Below are 21,370 nucleotides of genomic sequence, written 5' to 3'. Positions count from 1 at the left end.
ATTGCTAGCACCGCGCTAGCTAGCTAAGGTCACCTAGCTAAAGCTAATTACAGCTACAAATCTCTTTGATAAACTTTTTATTACCAAGTCAAGCAAACATACCTTTCGCATGGCATTTTTTCTCCTCTTCCACTTTCTTCTTCTTCCTTTTTTCTGCACCTGAAGGATATGTCCTTTTTTGTGACATTGTTTTGCCTCTATCTGCGCTTTTGATGCCCAGTGCGCACTGGCATTGCACAGCAGGCGGCAAACGTCACAGGTGCAGCAGAGGCAGCTTTACATTTAAAGAGAGGCAGGAAGAATCACTAGGCCTAGATCAGCAGCAGCACTCTGTTGACCTAAAATTGTGTTTTTGTACAATAATATATCTTTGATCATTTAGAAATCATCAGTCAGACTCGTACATGCAAAAAATAAAAAATAAGAATTTTTTGTTAATTGCTTTTGGGGGCCCCCTGGTGGCCGCGGGGCCCTAAGCAAGTGCTTAGTGCGCCTTGGGCCGGCTCTGTATATATATATATATACAGCTAAAAGCCAGTAAATTAGAATATTTTGAAAAACTTGATTTATTTCAGTAATTGCATTCAAAAGGTGTAACTTGTACATTATATTTATTCATTGCACACAGACTGATGCATTCAAATGTTTATTTCATTTAATTTTGATGATTTGAAGTGGCAACAAATGAAAATCCAAAATTCCTTTTCACAATACCCCACAGGGCTAAGGTCAGGGGAGTTGGCGGGCCAATTTAGAACAGAAATACCATGGTCCGTAAACCAGGCACGGGTAGATTTTGCGCTGTGTGCAGGCGCCAAGTCCTGTTGGAACTTGAAATCTCCATCTCCATAGAGCAGGTCAGCAGCAGGAAGCATGAAGTGCTCTAAAACTTGCTGGTAGACGGCTGCGTTGACCCTGGATCTCAGGAAACAGAGTGGACCGACACCAGCAGATGACATGGCACCCCAAACCATCACTGATGGTGGAAACTTTACACTAGACTTCAGGCAACGTGGATCCTGTGCTTCTCCTGTCTTCCTCCAGACTCTGGGACCTCGATTTCCAAAGGAAATGCAAAATTTGCTTTCGTCAGAGATCCAGGGTCAACGCAGCCGTCTACCAGCAGGTTTTAGAGCACTTCATGCTTCCTGCTGCTGACCTGCTCTATGGAGATGGAGATTTCAAGTTCCAACAGGACTTGGCGCCTGCACACAGCGCAAAATCTACCCGTGCCTGGTTTACGGACCATGGTATTTCTGTTCTAAATTGGCCCGCCAACTCCCCTGACCTTAGCCCCATAGAAAATCTGTGGGGTATTGTGAAAAGGAAGATGCATAATGCCAGACCCAAAAACGCAGAAGAGTTGAAGGCCACTATCAGAGCAACTTGGGCTCTCATAACACCTGAGCAGTGCCAGAAACTCATCGACTCCATGCCACGCCGCATTAACGCAGTAATTGAGGCAAAAGGAGCTCCAACCAAGTATTGAGTATTGTACATGCTCATATTTTTCATTTTCATACTTTTCAGTTGGCCAACATTTCTAAAAATCCCTTTTTTGTATTAGCCTTACACAATATTCTAATTTTGTGACACACGGAATTTTGGATTTTCATTTGTTGCCACTTCAAATCATCAAAATTAAATGAAATAAACATTTGAATGCATCAGTCTGTGTGCAATGAATAAATATAATGTACAAGTTACACCTTTTGAATGCAATTACTGAAATAAATCAAGTTTTTCAAAATATTCTAATTTACTGGCTTTTACCTGTATGTATATATATATATATATATATATATATATATATATATATATATATATATATATATATATATATATATATATATATATATATATATATATTGGGGCTGCGAATCTTTGGGTGTCCCACGAGTCGATTCAATATTGATTTTTGGGGTCACGATTCGATTATAAATCGATTTTTTTCGATTCAATGCGATTCTCGATTCAAAAACAATATTTTCCCGATTCAAAACAATTCTCTATTCATTCAATACATAGGATTTCAGCAGGATCTACCCCAGTCTGCTGACATGCAAGCAGAGTAGTAGATTTTTGTAAAAACATTTTATAATTGTAAAGGACGATGTTTTATCAACTGATTGCAATAATGTAAATTTTATCTTTGTGAAAATATTGGACACAGTGTGTTGTCAAGCTTATGAGATGCGATGCAAGTGTAAGCCACTGTGACACTATTGTTCTTTTTTTTTCTTTTTTATAAATGTCTAATGATAATGTGAATGAGGGATTTTTAATCAGTGCTATGTTGAAATTGTAACTAATATTGATACTGTTGTTGATAATATTCATTTTTGTTTCACTACTTTTGGTTTGTTCTGTGTCGTGTTTGTGTCTCCTCTCAATTGCTCTGTTTATTGCAGTTCTGAGTGTTGCTGGGTCGGGTTTGGTTTTGGAATTGGATTGCATTGTTATGGTATTACTGTGTATTGTTTTGTTGGATTGATTAATAAAAAATAAAATAAAAAAATGGAAAAAATAAATAAATAATAAAAAGTAAAAAATAAAAAAATAAAAATAATAATAATAAAAATCGATTTTTGAAAAATGAGAATCGATACTGAATCGCACAACGTGAGAATCGCGATTTTAATTTGAATCGATTTTTTCCCACACCCCTAATATATATATATATATATATATATATATATATATATATATATATATATATGTTTTTGTTTTTTTCTCTCCTGTGGTTTTGTGTAAATACATATTTGATGTGTATATACGAACATAGTCTGTAACCTAAGTACTCATCCTGAGGATACACACTCCAGTACAGTAGGTAGCGGTATGCACCTCTAACGTTGGTTGAGACCCACCATAAAATGAAGAAGAAGAAGAGCTATCCAGCGTGATATAAACAAAGGTGTCTGTATGTGTTTATTGTTGCAGGTGAGCGTGTCACGCGCACATAAGGTGAGTCCACAAGTAGTCCACAAGCCGAGTCGCGGAATGATTTAAAGCATAACTTTTGTATTTTCAGAGACATTGTACTCCACAGTGAGAGCACATTAGTCGTCATGCCGCCATGACAGGAAACGCCGCAGAGGTGGGTCGTTCTACAAACGTTTATAATCTACAAGCTTCTGGTTATCAAATAAAGCTGACTAATGATTCGTGGACGATCCTTTTTTTATCTTTTTCTACTGCTTTTCCTGTCAAGGTCACAGATGAGCTGGAGCCTATCCTAGGTGTTCACCTGTCAATCAGACTGAAAGCGAGACAAAAGGATGACAATCTTTCATAGATTAAAAACTGTTGCTTTCCCCCCAAAAAATACATGTGTATTAATACCACATACATATATTGTCAATAAAGTAAAATGGATTGACAAATAACAAAGTTATGATTTATTTTCAATTACCCTGAATGGCAAAGTGGCGTGTCACCCATTGGTCAATTGTTTGAGGTTATCAGTAGACACTTTCCCAAGAAAATAGTAAAATGCCTATATTTTGGAAAACCTGCCGTTCATATTAAAAAAAAAATTCTTATATTTTTTAAATGATGGTTCTCGCCTGGAAAAGGTTGGAGTGCCATCTCCGGGTTGGGGAGGAGACCCTGCCCCAAGTGGAGGAGTTCAAGTACCTCGGAGTCTTGTTCACGAGTGAGGGAAGAGTGGATCGTGAGATCGACAGGCGGATCGGTGCGGCGTCTTCAGTAATGCGAACGCTGTATCGATCCGTTGTGGTGAAGAAGGAGCTGAGCCGGAAGGCAAAGCTCTCAATTTACCGGTCGATCTACGTTCCCATCCTCACCTATGGTCATGAGCTTTGGGTTATGACCGAAAGGACAAGATCACGGGTAAAAGCGGCCGAAATGAGTTTCCTTCGCCGGGTGGCGGGGCTCTCCCTTAGAGATAGGGTGAGAAGCTCTGTCATCCGGGGGGAGCTCAAAGTAAAGCCGCTGCTCCTCCACATCGAGAGGAGCCAGATGAGATGGTTCGGGCATCTGGTCAGGATGCCACCCGATCGCCTCCCTCGGGAGGTGTTTAGGGCACGTCCGACCGGTAGGAGGCCACGGGGAAGACCCAGGACACGTTGGGAAGACTATGTCTCCCGGTTGGCCTGGGAACGCCTCGGGATCCCCCGGGAGGAGCTGGACGAAGTGGCTGGGGAGAGAGAAGTCTGGGCTTCCCTGCTTAGGCTGCTGCCCCCGCGACCCGACCTCGGATAAGCGGAAGAAAATGGATGGATGGATGGGACAAGCGGTACAAAATGGATGGATGGACATTCCACACACAAAATGTTTAAAAAAAATTAAAAGGTAAGAAGTATTTTTTTTAAAGCATAAAAATAATGAAATTACAACAAACACATTGAATGACACAATAACATTACAACAAACTGATCAGAAATAAATCAAATTTAGACAAAAAATTCAAAGTGGAAAAGATATAAGAATTCAGTTTGTACAAATTAATTGTAAATAAAATTCAGTGTGTAAAAATTCAGTGTAAATAAAAACCAGTGTATAAAAATTCAGTGTATAAAAATGTAGTATGTAAAAATCCAGTGTAAATAAAAGTCAGTGTATTAAAATTCACTGTGTAAAAAAATGTTTGTATAAACTTTCAGTGTATTAAAATTCAATGTGGAAAAAAGTAAAGTATAAAAATACAGTGTGGAAACATCCATTGTAAATAAGATTCAGTGTAAATATAAACCAGTGGAAAAAAATTCAGTGTATAAAAATTCAGTTTGTAAAAATTCAGCGTGTAAAAATTCCGTGTAAATAAGAGTCAGTGTATAAAAAGTGGAAAAATTTACTGTGTAAAAATTCAGTGGAAATAAAAACCAGTGTATACAAATTCCATGTATAAAATGTCAGTGTTTAGTGTAAAAAATTAGGTTAGTAAAAATTCAGTTTAAGGTGCAAAAAAACTCAAGACTCACTTCCGGTGAACTCAGCCAATGAGGTGTCAAGTTTGCAATCACGTGACAAGTCGTGCAAAGTTGGCAACTGTTTAAGGCCACCAACTAAAAGGGGGTCCCCTGACTATCCCCCTCAATGGGGACCCTCCCCGCAGCCAACAAGTCTGTGCACGGCCATTGGTCGTGAACTTTTGCTGAATCTGCGCATCGAACTACGGTTGAATAATGAATCGAAATTTTCTCTCAATGTGCTAAACTTAATATCAAGTCTGCTGCTCTTAAATCCAAGGTTTTCTTTTTTTATATAATTGACAAAAACGATTAATTGCCTTAAAAAACTGTGTTAAATCGATATATATGTTCTGCAAGGCTAACTTGCCGAGCACAGATCGATGTCGTTGAATCTTACTAATAAAAATCGATATATCGATGTAGTGTGTGAATCTACACCCCTAATATTTTGTACATAAACTTATATTTAGTCAATTTAAGTTCATTTTCTGTGTTGTATATGTGTTAATTACATAAATTAATGACATATTTACTAATGACTTTGAAAATGATACTACAAGTGGTCTTCCTACATCTGATATTAGTGATCTATGATAGGAACTACAAGAAGAGACACATGGACAACAAAAATACATTTCATAGACCGTGCACGGAGGAAAGTATGACGGCCTTTAGGAATGATCTGAGAGATCAAAGTTGGGACAACGTGGACAATCAGAATGATGTCGATTGTATGTTTTTTTTATGCTTTCATAATGCTTTATGACAAAAATTGTTAATGGAAACGACTGAGAAACAACTAGAAAAACAATCAACCATGGATGACAAAAGGATTGAAAAAGGCATGTAACAAGAAGAATGCATTATATAGAACGTTTATAACACAGAAATCTATAGAGACAGAGAACAAGTACAAAACATATAAGAACAAGCTAACTTCAATATTGCGAACATGGAAAAAAGAATATTATAATCAATTAATAGTTAAGAACAAAAACAACATGAGAGCAACTTGGGGTATCCTAAAGAGTATTTTGGAAAATACACTTAATAGCCACCAACCCAGAGAACAAGCAGGGTTTAGGAGTGTTTTTTCTACCATGGACCATATTCATACATTGAATCAGATCAAAGAAAAATGTCAAGAATACAACAAACCACTTTGTATGGCCTTCATAGACTATGAAAAGGCATTTGATTCGGTGGAGACACAGTCGGTTCTAAAAGCTCTGCAAGATCAAGGAATTCATCATAAGTACATTAACTTACTCAAGGACATCTACACAAACTGCACTACCACAGTTACGATGCACAAACCAAGCGAGAAAATCCACATAAAGAAGGGTGTCCGACAAGGCGATACAATTTTGCCTAAACGGTTTACAGCTTGTTTGGAAGGCATATTTCGCTCTCTGGAGTGGGAGGATAAAGGAGTTGATATCAACGGAGACAAATTTAATCATCTGAGGTTTGCAGAAGACATTGTTGTCTTGGGAGAGCAAATCAGTGAAGTGGAAGATATGCTTAAAGACCTTGCAAATGCCAGCAAATGTTGTGGATTGAAAATGAACATGAAGAAAACAAAAGTTATGGCAAATTCCATGGTACCTCATGGACCTGTGACTGTTAATGGAAATTAAATTGATGAAGTTAATGAAAATATCTATCTGGGGCAGAGATTTAGCCTGAAAGAAAAGAGTCAAGAACAGGAGATAGGGAGGAGAATCAGATTGGGCTGGTGCCAATATGGAAAACTGAGCAACATCATGAGAGGAGAAATACCGTTAAGCCTAAAAAGAAAGGTCTTTAATCAATGCGTGTTACCAACCATGACATATGGAGCTGAAACCTGGGCATTGTCAAATAAAATGGAAAAGAAAATAGCAGCAGCACAACACAACATGGAAAGAAATATGCTCGGAATCACATATAAAGACAGAAAAACAAATGAATGGGTGAGAAAACAAACGCAAGTCCAAGACATTATGAGAACTATCAAATTAAGTAAGTGGAAGTGGGCTGGACATATCAGTAGGAGAACAGATAATAGATGGACTTCCCTAATGACATCATGGAGACCCATGGATGGGAGCAGAAATAGAGGAAGCCAGAGAGTGAGATGGCGAGATGAAATAGACAAATATTGGGGAACAGTGCAGTGGCAGGGAGCAGCTAGAGATCGTTCACTATGGCAGAAACATGCTGAGGCTTTCGTCCAGCAGTGGACTGACAACGGCTGATGATGATGAAAGAGTATCATTCAAAATGGTGCTAATAAGGGTTATCCTCAACACTTTTAGACGGAAACATAACAATTGATCATATGAACAAAGTAGCGAAGCACTTTAATAGCTACTCTGTAGATATTGGACCAAAGCTAAATCCCAACTCACCCAGCAGACACAAGACACTGTGATTATAAATGCATGTCCTTTCAAACTGACTTCTAAACACCGTTGCAAAATAATTGTATGTGTAAATTGATACAACGATGGATCCACGCTGTTGGTTGAGAAAATGACTAAAACTTATTGGTCAAATAAACGTCACAACCTGACATTGAATAAACGTAGTCAAAAAGCATCTTGTTTCCACGTTGTATTTGTGTTGTAGAATATTGTCTGGGAAAATAACCAAATTTCAATGATCAAATCAATGTCACAACCTGGCATTGAATAAACGTAGTCAAAAAGCATGTTGTTTCAACGCTGTATTTGTGTTGTAGAATATTGGTTGGGAAACCGACCACAATTCAATGATCAAATCAATGTCACAACCTGACATTGAATAAATGTAGTCAAAAAGCATGTTGTTTTCACGTTGTATTTGTGTTGTAGAATATTGGTTGGGGGCAGCACGGTGGAAGAGGGGTTAGTGCGTCTGCCTCACAATACGAAGGTCCTGAGTAGTCCTGGGTTCAATCCCGGGCTCGGGATCTTTCTGTGTGGAGTTTGCATGTTCTCCCCGTGACTGCGTGGGTTCCCTGTGGGTCCTCCCACCTCCAAAGACATGCACCTGGGGATAGGTTGATTGGCAACACTAAAAAAATTGGCCCTAGCATGTGAATGTGAGTGTGAATGTTGTTTGTCTATCTGTGTTGGCCCTGCGATAAGGTGGCGACTTGTCCAGGGTGTACTCCGCCTTCCGCCCGATTGTAGCTGAGATAGGCTCCAGCACCCCTCGCGATCCCGAAGGGAATAAGCGGTAGAAAATGGATGGATGGATGGAATATTGGTTGGGAAAATAACCAAATTTCAATGTCACAACTTAACATTGAATAAACGTAGTCAAAAAGCATGTTGTTTCAACGCTGTATTTGTGTTGTAGAATATTGGTTGGGAAACTGACCACAATTCAATGATCAAATCAATGTCACAACCTGACATTGAATAAACGTAGTCAAAAAGCATCATGTTTCCACGTTGTATTTGTGTTGTAAAATATTGGTTGGGAAAATGACCAAAATTCAATGATCAAATCAATGTCCCAACCTAACAGGCAAATTCCCAAACAAAATGAAAATAGCGAAAGTCGTACCAATTTTTAAGACTGGAGACAAACACTAATTCACAGAACTACAAACCTGTTTCTTTACTGCCACAATTTTCTTAAATCATCGAAAAATTATTCAATAACCGACAAATTCATAAATAAAAGCGGAACACTCGGAAAGGAACAATACGGTCACAGAGCTAACATTTCTTCATTGATGGCATTAATAGAAATAACAGAGGACATTACCAATACAATAGGTAGTAAACCGTGTGCAGCAGCAGTGTTTATGGATCTAACTAAAGCATTTAACACAATTAATCACAATATCTTAATTAATACATTAGGCCTGAACTGGATAAGAAGCTACTTAACAAACAGGAAGCAATATGTGAAGCTAGGTGAATACTCGTTGATGGCTCTAAAAATAAACGTGTGGAGTACACCAAGGATCAATATTGGGACCAAAATTGTTTAGTCTGTATATAACCTTTGTAAAGTTACAAAGAACCTAAAATCAGTATTATTCACAGTCGCCAAGACGTCATTTTGTTCAGGAGCGAACTCACAAATAATAACAGAAATAAAGTATTAAAAAGTATATTATAATTTTTATAAAAACATACTTGTCTTAATTAAAAATGGTTACGACAGAAAAATTGAGTGTGTGATGTGCTTCAATGGGTTAAAAATGTTAAGGTTATTTTATTTTTTGTGGCGGGGCCCAGGTCCCCCCCTTTGCCTCGGGCCCCCAAATATCTTGAAACGGGCCTGTACACAGACCTGGCCATAATGCAACACAATTAACATTTCATTCCGTCCCGTTTCATAACTATAGAGATGACTCCAATGGTTACAATTTGCACTTTTGCGCTGTTCTGAGACAGGATCGATTGCTTCAGTCTTAATTTACCGGAAGTGGGCCTTGACATTAGAAGCAACGAATATTTCTGCACTGAATTTATACACACTGAATTTTTAAAACACACGCATTTTGCTCACAAGTTTTTATTCAATTAAATTGTCAGCATAATTTTTGGTAAAACCAATCTGTCAAATGCAAAAATATTCAGTTACATGAATTCAATGTCCCAAAAAAAGTTTTCGGAATAATAGTTGTCAAATATTCGGAGGCCATCAGTAGATATTCTGCCGAAACTATGTTTAAAAAAAAAAAAATAGTAAAATGCTTCCATAATCTATCAAATATAATCTTAGGGGTACACCAAAACAATTTGACTTGACCTGGGGCTGCATAATTAGTTACATAGCTAAATTAAAGACACTATAGGATAAATGTGACACTCACTGTTGACAATGAACCTTTTCACTTACCTCAACTCTTTTTTTGTTGTTGTTGTTTTTATTCAGTGACACTTCTCTGCATGTTTGGGATTTTTATTTTTGTTGTTACCTTTTTTCCCCCTTTTAGTTAGTTATTGTGATTCTCTATCTGCTTGTGGTGAAGAGGAAGGCAATAGATTGCTACCCACTGTGACGTAAATGTAGGACGGGGGGATGGGAGGGAGTGTTATTATTTTACTTTTATTATTTTTCTGTAATTTTTATTATTTTGATGTCATTTTATTTTTATTTTTATTTTATTTTTTGTTGGGGTTTTTTGTATTTTTGTGTGTCTGTTTTCTCAGTACCTGTAGTATGATTTTCCTATTATATGAATACATAAATATTATAAAAATAATACTAATAGAATGATAAATGACACAATATGTTACTGCATACGCCAACAGACTAATTAGGAGCCTTTGTTTGTTTACTTACTACAGTAGTAAGTAATAGACAATTTGTCTTTTAGTAGTAATACTACTGAAAGACAAGTTGTCTATTATGTTCATTATTTTATTTAAGGACAAACTTGCAATAAGAAACATATGTTTAATGTACCTAAGATGTTTTGTTAAAATAAAGCCAATAAAATAAATTTTAAAAATGCTTCTATTTTGTTTAAAAACTACCTACCGTCAAGCACAGCAAGAGAGTAACTGGCTTCTGCACATGCGCAAACGGAGTAAATTGAGCCGTTTTTAAATGTTTTTTTTGTAAAAAAAAATTTGGAGAAGTAACACAAACATAAAAATAACATTAAAAAAATAACAAGAAACAACATATGCGAGGAATAATACGGAAATAAAATAAAGGTATCAGACTTTATAATTATATTTTCTTTGATGGGGATCGTTTTTATAATTTTGTTTTATAAAAAAAACAAAAAACCTAATGTTTTAATTCAGAATAAAACAAAAACATATTTTGTATGCTAACACTCTTGATTTATGAATTTGAAATGTACCCCAGAAACAGTTTTGTTGCATTTGTAAAATAATTTTAACTCAAAAATCGTACGGTGAGTAGTAAACATGAACGTTCAGTCCAAAACCATGAATTGACTTACGTGGACCTCGACTTAAACAACTCGACTTGGGGTGTTGCCATATAGTGGTCAATTGTACGGAATAATCACTAATAAAACTCTCAATCAATCAATCAATCAAAACAACTAGGAGAAGGGAGTAAATTGAGCCGTAAAAGTGATTCCTGCTGCAGCAGACATTTTCTTGTGAAATACTTCTCCGGAAGTGGGCGTGTCGTCTGTGCTTTTGTTGTGAAACGCGTCCCCGGAAACGTGCGCATGAACTACTTGGGCGTACATTAGGGCGCGTGCACTCGCTGGCTCTTCTCCCGACCGACGATACTTTCTTCCCCCGGCGTTCTCCTTCCTTTCCGCCTGTCGCCTCAAACTTCCCGAGTCCGAAGTTTTTGTTGTTTAATAGCCGCCATGTCGCACACCGTTATCACGACCACTTCCGCCTCCGACGGCTTCTTTCACGCGGGATACTGCAGGACCATCCCGGGTCTGCTCAAAGTGTCCCAGATGGTGAGACCCTGAAGTCACGTGAGCGCCTGAAAAAAAATGATTATGACGAGGATTATAACGGCTCTTTGCGTTAGCATTAGCATCATCCTCATGACAACAAGAGGTTGCATCCTGTGGGTGTGGCTCTCTCAAACACACACACACATTTCACGTGCTAGTTAGCTAGCAGCATCAAATGGCGTAACTGCTGTGGTCCCTAGGTGGCGCTGTTCATCGCCTTCCTGTGCGTGCACTGCGCTCACGGGTGGCCCAGCTGGGCGGCCTTCCAGTTCTTCGAGGTGGTCTCTGTGTGGTTCCTGGTGGCCCTGCTGCTCTTCTTCCTCATGCACCTGTTCCGGCTGCAGGCCAAGATGCCGTGCATCAACTGGCCCCTCACGGTAGGCGCCGGTGGCGTGTGAACCCCCCCCCCCCCCCCCCCCCCCACCCTCCCGCACCCCACGCCTCACAAGGTCTCTCCCGCAGGAGTTCTTCCACTACTCCGTGGGGACCGTCCTCGTCCTCATCGCCTCCATCGTGGCGGTGGTGAAAAGTGGAGGAGTGTCAGCGTTGGTGGCGGCGTCGGTATGCTCGCTTGTGGGAACGCCGGCGCTGTTGATAACTGGTTTAGCATGCTAACGGAAGTTTGCTTTGCCAGGTGTTTGGCTTCATCGCCGCCTTTCTGATGGCCGTCAGCTTGTGGACGTCTTACAGCGTGTCTTGTGGCCCCCAACAGACCGGTAGGTCCAACACAGAGGCGTTGCTCGCTTAACCCTTGTGTAATGTTCATATTGTTGTTACTCATCCAGCGTTTGTGGGTCTGATGGACCCGTTGCATTTCGTGGCTTTTAATGCCTCACAATCAAACACTTTTATGTTAAAATACTAGGGGTGTAACGGTACACAAAAATTTCAGTTCGGTACGTACCTCTGTTTAGAGGTCACGGTTCGGTTCATTTTCGGTACAGTAAGAAAACAACAAAATATACATTTTTTGGTTATTTATTTACAGAATTTGTAAACAATGGCTTTATCCTCTTAACATTAGGAACACTATAATTATTCTGCCCACGTTAATCAACATTAAACTGCTTCAAGTTGTTGCTCAGATTAAATAAAATGATACAACTTTTCTTCTACATATAAAAAGTGCAACATTAAACAGTTTCAAGTCAACTCATCATGCTTAATTTATTACAGCATTTGGGAAGCCTGTAGTGTCATGATCTGTGGTCCGGATCATGTTTAGTTTAGTTATGTTTGTTTTTTGGACGCTTTTTAGTTCCTGGTTGTTCACTTCCTTGTTTTGTTTTGGTTGTCATGGTCACTCATTGTGTTCACCCGTCTCTGATTAGTGCTCGACCGCTCGCCTGCTTCCCGAGCGCTAATCAGAGGCATTATTTAAGTTGCCTTTGCCAGTCACTCTTTCTGCCTTTGTTGTCTTTATGTCACACCGGTTTATGTCTTGCTCTGACCAAGTAAGTTTCCCTGTCCATGCCCTAGCTTCTGCTAAAGATTAGCTTCACTTGAGTTTTAGGCACGCTTGCCTCTTTTTTGTTGTATTGTTTATGTTTGTGGTAGTGCGTGATTTATGTTAATAAATCCTAGCCTACCTTCACGCTGTCGTCCGGAGCCGTCTCTTGCGATGGAAGAACAACCCCGCAGCGAGCTGCGACCCCCACGTGACATGTAGTTGATCTTTAATATGTAAATGTTATATTTTTATCAACATGTGATAGCAGGGACCCTGCCATTCAAAACTAGGCTGCTCCATTACTAATGATTAATGTAACTATAGCTGAGAAAATAGTACAATAGCAATAGGAGAGACTATTCATTCCTGAACACCATGGAGTTCATGTAGGCTTAATGATGCACTTACATTATTATATCAACTATCAGAGACAGAAACTCTTCATTTAACGTACCGTATTTTTCGGAGTATAAGTCGCTCTGGAGTATACGTCGCACCGGCCGAAAATGCACGATAAAGAAGAAAAAAAACATATATACGTCGCACTGGAGTATAAGTCGCATTTTTGGGGGAATTTTATTTGATAAAATCCAACACCAAGAATAGACATTTGAAAGGCAATTTAAAATAAATAAAGAATAGTGAACAACAGGCTGAATAAGTGTACGTTATATGAGGCATAAATAACCAACTGAGAATGTGTAGTAAGAGTCATTCAAATAACTATAACATATAGAACATGCTATACATGCTTACCAAACAATCTGTCACTCCCATTCGCTAAATCCCATGAAATCTTCCTGGTATGCGCCGCTAGCGTCCATTCTTTCTGCTGCTCGATCGCCGTTTTCTGGTGCATATTTCACTACGTCCAGCTTGTAGTCTGCAGTATATGATTTCCTTTTTGGTGCCATTTTAGTTCAGTCCTTCTCAGTTTTTATAAGTTACCGCCAATGTTGCTGTGATCTATTTTAATAGCTCCGGCAGTAGCGTATAGCATATAGCAGTTAGCATTCCAAAACCCACAATGCACTTCTGCCATGACCCGCCCCGCCGAATTCTTATTGGTTGGCGTGTGAGTGACGATTGCTGATGTGTGTGTGACGATTGCGGACATTTTCTTCGTCGCTCACGCATATGAGATAAATAATATTATTTGATATTTTACGGTAATATGTTAATAATTTCACACATAAGTCGCTCCGGAGTATACGTCGCACCCCCGGCCAAACTATGAAAAAAACCTTGACTTATAGTCCGAAAAATACGGTAATGTCCTTTTTTGCTGCTTCAACACAGAAAAAGGTAAAGTGAAATGATAGACATACAGGGCTTTGCTGTCCGTAACACACACATACACCGCAAAATGAGCGAACGTTACGCTAAAAGCGAATTAGCCTTCACCTCAAGCCAGGACTGCGAGCGAGCTGAGCTGCCTTTTATATTTGTAGAAGGTCAGCGGGCTCATAGTGATGTTACTAGTTGTTGACTGGGAGGTGTTTATTATAATTTGGGGAGAGTCCGCTGCCTGATGCTTACCTGCTAAACGCTAAGCACTGACTACATGCGCTCTGAATACGCACTGCTGATTGGCTGTTACCGCTCTGAATACGCACTGCTGATTGGCTGTTACCGCTCTGCGTGTAACCAATCAGATGGTTGTGTGGGTGGGACATTGCTGGAGGCTGTGTAGAATACTGACAGAGAAGAGGCAGAAAGCGGAGCAGCTTGTTAAGACTTTAGCTTAGGCAGCTACTTCATATGTTCGTGTGGAAACTCGTTCGGTACACCTCCGAACCGAAACCCCCGTACCGAAACGGTTCAATACAAATACACGTACCGTTATACCCCTATAAAATACTGAACAGATGTTTACCATATACCAATAAGCATCTGTTCAGTATTGTATCATAAGTGTTTGATTGTGAGGTATTAAAAGCAACAAAATGCAACGGGTCCATCAGACCCACAAACGCTGGCTGAGTAACAACAATATGAACGTTGCACGGAAAATTTCTCTGCCAGTTTCTGCATCCCACAGGGATTCTTCTTTTGTGTTTCTGCACCTGCGGTTCCCACACAAGGTTGCAACACTGTTGGTCAACACTGTCTGCTCTCATTTTCTCGCACATTTGACCCTCTGATGTTCTGTGTACCTACACTCTGTCCTCCTCCTGTCTAGGCCTGCTGTGTGTGTGTGCATGCGGTAGGTAGGAAGGTACACAGAACATCCATTTCCACACTTCTATTAGCCCCGGGTCCAGTGGACCCGGACATCTTATATGTAATAGAAGTGTGTAGGGGGGGTGTATGGTGTGTGTTCATTAAATATGTATTCTGATATATGTTCTTCACAGAAAATGAGCCAAAGTCAGTGAGTCTCGGTTTGAAAAAAATAATTATTTGTATCATTTTTCTTTTAGTAACAAATGAAAACGGGCCCCACAGACCCGAACACCACACAAGGGTTAAACCACGGGGTGTCGCAGTCACATGTTTTTATGCTTACAGGTGCGACCGAGTAGTTGGATGCTGGTCATGTGGGAACGAGATGGCTGCCTCTGCCCCCGGCTCACTCTTCTGCCTAGCAACAGACATCAGAATCGGTTGACAATTGGGGGCGCAGGTATGAGGAGCTGATCCAGGAGCAGCGTCTTGTTAAAAAAAACAAAAACAAAAAAAATGGCAGAATGTCGGCGGTGCTCCAAAGAATCTTCTTCACGTCTTTGCGGACAACAACGCTTATTCTGCCTCCATCTTTGCTTGCAAGCATTCTATTAGAAATGCTAGCGTTCACTTCCTGCTGTTAGCGTTCACTTCCTCGTCCGACTCGGACGCACTTTGACTACTCCAGCGCTGTTAGCCTCCGCACGTCCGCTAGCATGCTAACGTAGCGAACGTGCGCTGCACTTGCTAGCATCCCGACCGCTTCTTTTAGTGATGTTTTATCAAATGTTCCGTTTTTAGGATTGTTGCAAACCAACACTATTGACTGTTTGACAAGCACCAAGATCAATAATCTGTGCCAATCTTTGCACACGCAGCCTGCTGAGGTAGCGAGGCGGGCCTGCGTGCACGGTGCTAGTACGGCCGCCATTCCTACTCCGCCGCCGAGATGTTTACAAGGGAGCCTGAAAGCACACGATCAATCAATCATGAAGACTGTTAGCAAATTGTCCCGATTTACCAACTGTAAGTAATGCAGCTGAAATAGGCTCCAGCATCCCGCGCGACCCAGAAAGGGACAAGCGGTAGGAAATGGTTGGATGGATGGATGTACACATCATGCTAATTCTAACCTGCTGTGCTACACTCGCACACTTACTTGGTACACTTATTCTTTTGAGTGCACAAGTGCGTTCACACTGTACGGTAAAATGCTGTCCAAGTACCACCATAATGACCAACATTGAAATACAGTAGCTTAGTAAGCCTAAGTATTCATTAAAAACAAGACAGAGGTTTTATTCAACATGTATATTTAATATTTTTGGCCACCATGGTGACCAACGTTGAAGTACAGTAGCATAGTAGGCCTAAGTATTCATTATAAACAAGACAGAGGTTTTATTCAACAAGTATATTTAATATCTTTGGGCACCATGGTGATCAACGTTAAAGTACAGTAGCATGGTAGGCCTAAGTATTAATAAAAAAACAGAGGTTTTATATAACAGGTATATTTAATATTTTTGGCCACCATGGTGACCAACGGTGAAGTACAGTAGCATAGTAGGCCTAAGTATTAATTAAAAACAAGACAGGGGTTTTATTTAACAAGTATTTTTAATATTTCTGGCCACCATAATGACCAATGTTGAAATGCTGTAGCGTACTAAGCCTAAGTATTAATGGAAAAACAAAACTGGTTTGATTTAACAAGGGTATTTAGTATTTTGGTTACCATAATGACCAATATTAAAATACAGTAGCGTAGTAGGCGTAAGTATTCATTGAATACAAGGCAGAGGTTTTATTTAACAATTTGTATTTATATTTTTGTCCAACATAATGGTCAACGTTAAAGTACAGTAGCATAGTATGCCTAAGTATTCATTAAAAACAAGACAGGTTTTATTTAACAAATATATATAATATTTTTGGGCCCCATAATGACCAACATTGAAATACAGTAGCATAGTCTGCCTAAACATTCATATAAAACAAGACAGAGGTTTTATTTAACAAGTATATTTCATATTACTGCCACCATAATGGTTAAAATACAGTAGCGTAGTAGGCCTAAGTATTGATTAAAACAAGACAGAGGGTTTCATTTAACAATTTTCATTGATATTTTTGGCCACAATAATGACCAATATTAAAATACAGTAGCGTAGTAGGCATAAGTATTCATTGAAAACAAGGCCGAGGTTTTATTTAAACAACTTTCATTAATATTTGTGTCCAACATAATGACCAACGCTAAAGTACAGTAGCATAGTAGACCTAAGTATTTATTAAAAACAAGACAGAGGTTTTATTTAACAAATATATATAATATTTTTGGGCCCCATAATGACCAACATTGATATACAGTAGCATAGTCTGCCTAAACATTCATCTAAAACAAGACAGAGGTTTTATTTAACAAGTATATTTCATATTACTGCCACCATAATGGTTAAAATACAGTAGCGTAGTAGGCCTAAGTATTGATTAAAACAAGACAGAGGGTTTCATTTAACAATTTTCATTGATATTTTTGGCCACAATAATGACCAATATTAAAATACAGTTGCGTAGTAGGCGTAAGTATTCATTGAAAACAAGGCAGAGGTTTTATTTAAACAACTTTAATTAATATTTTTGTCCAACATAATGGTCAACGTTAAAGTACAGTAGCATAGTATGCCTAAGTATTCATTAAAAACAAGACAGGTTTTATTTAACAAATATATATAATATTTTTGGGCCCCATAATGACCAACATTGAAATACAGTAGCATAGTCTGCCTAAACATTCATCTAAAACAAGACAGAAGTTTTATTTAACAAGTATATTTCATATTACTGCCACCATAATGGTTAAAATACAGTAGCGTAGTAGGCCTAAGTATTGATTAAAACAAGACAGAGGGTTTCATTTAACAATTTTCATTGATATTTTTGGCCACAATAATGACCAATATTAAAATACAGTAGCGTAGTAGGCGTAAGTATTCATTGAAAACAAGGCAGAGGTTTTATTTAAACAACTTTAATTAATATTTTTGTCCAACATAATGGTCAACGTTAAAGTACAGTAGCATAGTATGCCTAAGTATTCATTAAAAACAAGACAGAGGTTTTATTTAACAAATTATATATAATATTTTTGGGCCCCATAATGACCAACATTGAAATACAGTAGCATAGTCTGCCTAAACAGTCATCTAAAACAAGACAGAGGTTTTATTTAACAAGTGTATTTCATATTACTGCCACCATAATGGTTCAAATACAGTAGCGTAGTAGGCCTAAGTATTGATTAAAACAAGACAGAGGGTTTCATTTAACAATTTGTATTGATTTTTTTGGCCACAATAATGACCAATATTAAAATACAGTAGCGTAGTAGGTGTAAGTATTCATTGAAAACAAGGCAGAGGTTTTATTTAAACAACTTTAATTAATATTTTTGTCCAACATAATGACCAACGCTAAAGTACAGTAGCATAGTAGACCTAAGTATTCATTAAAAACAAGACAGAGGTTTTATTTAACAAATATATATAATATTTTTGGGCCCCATAATGACCAACATTGAAATACAGTAGCATAGTCTGCCTAAACAGTCATCTAAAACAAGACAGAGGTTTTATTTAACAAGTGTATTTCATATTACTGCCACCATAATGGTTAAAATACAGTAGCGTAGTAGGCCTAAGTATTGATTAAAACAAGACAGAGGGTTTCATTTAACAATTTGTATTGATATTTTTGGCCACAATAATGACCAATATTAAAATACAGTAGCGTAGTAGGTGTAAGTATTCATTGAAAACAAGGCAGAGGTTTTATTTAAACAACTTTAATTAATATTTTTGTCCAACATAATGACCAATGCTAAAGTACTGTAGCATAGTAGACCTAAGTATTCATTAAAAACAAGACAGAGGATTTAACGTGTATTTAAGATTTTTGGCCACCATGTTGACCAACGTTAAAGTACCATAGCATGATAGGCCTAAGTATTAATTAAAAACAAGACAGAGGTTTTGTTTAATATTTGTGCGAACTCACTCATGCACTTGGAAAGACGTAAGTGCAAGTACACATGTGTACTAATTTGAACTGAAGGCTAATGCTAAAGGCTAACATTAGCCCTATGTTGCTACATGTGGACATGCTAATTGTGTTAGCGTGACAGTGGACTGCACATGTTTGTGTTGTGAAACACGACGATTGTAAAATGACAAATACGACTTTATTGTATGAAGGATCAAAGGTCGACTATGTATGAATTCTGTTTGTTATCACACTGTAAGCACCCTGCAAGAAGTCACCTGACCGACTTGACTAAGCCCCTCCCACATGTTTACCTGTGAGTGTTTGATCATTGCTCCTCTGGTTTGGATGTGTCCTCCAAAGTGCCTTAATGCGCCACTAGAGGCAGTCTGCTCGCAGCTAGCCACATGCTAACGTGTTGTTTTCTACTTCCTGTTTGGGCTGTGTCACGTGTTGCATGTTGCCCATTAAAGCAGCTCACTCACTCCCAACATGTCCAAATAAAGACATTTGATTGTCACGTGACCCGCTTTGCGTTGCCTTTACAGAGAGAGAGTTCAACAAGAGGTCGCCCGAGGTCGGCATGCTAACAGGAAGTGCTCAAATCTGCAATAACACAAAGCTCAGGGATTCAAATGACCATTAAGTGCCGTTACAGTTTTTACGGTATTAACGTTTCAAGGGTTTTATGTTATTAAAGTGTTCTTAATCATAATTAGACCCCCAACTATGTCTATATCTTCCCAAATGTGTTCCCAATCGTTTGTGCTGCAAAATTGTTACATCTAACTCTTTTAAGGTATTAACGAATTATGATTAATAACCGGTTTTATAACATGTTAAAAACTATAATAGTTAGACCAAAAATGTTTGTCGCACAAACAAATGGGATAAGTTTGGGGATAGTTTGACAAAATTGGGTGTCTAGTTATGACTAATAACATGTTAATTACATGTTAACAAAACTAATAGAGGAAAAAATGTTAACAGCACAAACGTAGCACAAGCAAATGGGACCAGTTTGGGGAGATTTTGGCATAATTGGGTGTCTAGTTATGATTAATAACACGTTAATTACACGTTATTAACAAGCTATACAACGTTAATAAACTATAACAGCTCAAATGTTTGCAGCACAAATGAAGTACAAGCAAATGGGACAAGTTTGGTGGAGATTTTTACATATTTTTGTGTCTAGTTATGAGTAGTGACACGTGAATTACACGTTAACATAAAACTATAAACCACAAATAACTTCAAAACTATAATAGTTCCACCAAAGATGTTTGCAACACAAATGTAGCACAAGCAAATGGGACAAGTTTGGGGAGATTTTGACATAACTGGGTGTCTAGCTGTGATTAATAACACGTTAATTACATAAAACTACAAAATGTTAACTTAAAAACTATAATAAATCAAAAATGTTTGCAGCACAAACGAATGGGACATAATTGGGGCAGATTTTGGCAAAACTGGGTGTCTATGATTAATTACACATTAACATAATACCATATGACGTTAACTTAACTAATAGTTTGATCAAAATGTTTTGCAGCACAAACGAATGGGACATGTTTGGGGAGATTTTGACAAAATTTGGCTTCTAGTTATAAATAATACATATATTACATGTTAATAACAAAACTTTAAAAAACGTTAATAACCTAAACTAATAGAGAAACAAATGTTTGCAGCACAAATGTAGCACAATCAAATGGGACCAGTTTGAGGAGATTTTGGCATAATTGGGTGTCTAGTTAGGATTAATAACATGTTAATTACACGTTATTAAAAACTGTACAATGTTAATAACAAACTATAATATCTCAAAAATGTTTGCAGCGCAAATGGGAGACGTTGGTGGAGATTTTTACATATTTTTGTGTCTAGTTGTGAGTAGTAACACGTGAATTACACGTTAACATAAAACTATAAACCACTAATAACTTAAAAACTATAGTAGTTCGACCAGAGATGTTTGCAACACAAATGTAGCACAAGCAAATGGGACAAGTTTGGGGAGATTTTCACATAATTGGGTGTCTAGTTATGATTAGTAACATGTTTATTACATAAAACTACACAATGTTAACTTAAAAACTATAATAAATCAAAAATGTTTGCAGCACAAACGAATGGGACACGTTTGGGGAGATTTTGGCAAAACTGGGTGTCTAGTTATGATTAATTACATGTTAATAACATGAAACCATATAATGTTACTTAAAAACTAATAGTTTGATCAAAAATGTTTGCTACACAAACGAATGGGACAAGATTGGGACGATTTTGACATTTGGTTTCTAGTTAAGACTAATTACTCGTTAATTATATGATAATAACAAAACTATTAAACGTTAATAACTTAAACTAATAGAGAAA

The 21,370-nt window shown here is 38.1% G+C and overlaps 2 protein-coding genes and 1 long non-coding RNA gene across 4 annotated transcripts in view; 2 read left to right on the top strand and 1 right to left on the bottom strand.

The window, feature by feature from the left end:
• Window positions 1-190, bottom strand: part of LOC133621381 (zinc finger MYM-type protein 5-like) — a 1,258-nt gene extending 1,068 nt beyond the window's left edge. Inside the window, exon 1 of the mRNA XM_061983418.2 lies at window positions 103-190. Coding sequence (XP_061839402.1) covers window positions 103-116 — 14 coding nt within the window. The 5' untranslated portion in view covers window positions 117-190. The remainder of the gene's footprint in view (window positions 1-102) is intronic.
• Window positions 191-2,873: 2,683 nt separating this feature from the next.
• Window positions 2,874-3,387, top strand: LOC133621382 (uncharacterized). Its single transcript, XR_009817655.1, has 3 exons — window positions 2,874-2,967; window positions 3,035-3,100; window positions 3,215-3,387. It is a non-coding gene; the product is annotated as an uncharacterized lncRNA (long non-coding RNA).
• A 7,674-nt stretch (window positions 3,388-11,061) lies between these two features.
• cmtm7 (CKLF-like MARVEL transmembrane domain containing 7) lies at window positions 11,062-19,505 on the top strand. 2 transcript variants are annotated; one of them, XR_012051046.1, is made up of 6 exons: window positions 11,062-11,325; window positions 11,526-11,702; window positions 11,788-11,886; window positions 11,960-12,041; window positions 15,287-16,715; window positions 17,119-19,505. XR_012051046.1 is itself a non-coding variant. In XM_061982813.1 (5 exons), exons 1-5 carry the CDS (start codon window positions 11,227-11,229, stop codon window positions 15,298-15,300), a joined length of 471 nt encoding a protein of 156 aa, XP_061838797.1. In that variant the 5' UTR covers window positions 11,062-11,226; the 3' UTR covers window positions 15,301-19,505. The 2 variants fall into 2 exon arrangements, 1 of the variants encoding a protein (XP_061838797.1); XM_061982813.1 differs by having other exon boundaries at window positions 15,287-19,505.
• Window positions 19,506-21,370: the final 1,865 nt, after the last annotated feature.

The sequence above is a fragment of the Nerophis lumbriciformis genome, linkage group LG21, assembly GCF_033978685.3.
Source record: "Nerophis lumbriciformis linkage group LG21, RoL_Nlum_v2.1, whole genome shotgun sequence".
Classification (NCBI taxonomy): Eukaryota; Metazoa; Chordata; class Actinopteri; order Syngnathiformes; family Syngnathidae; genus Nerophis; species Nerophis lumbriciformis.
This window is presented reverse-complemented; position numbering and strand designations above follow the sequence as displayed.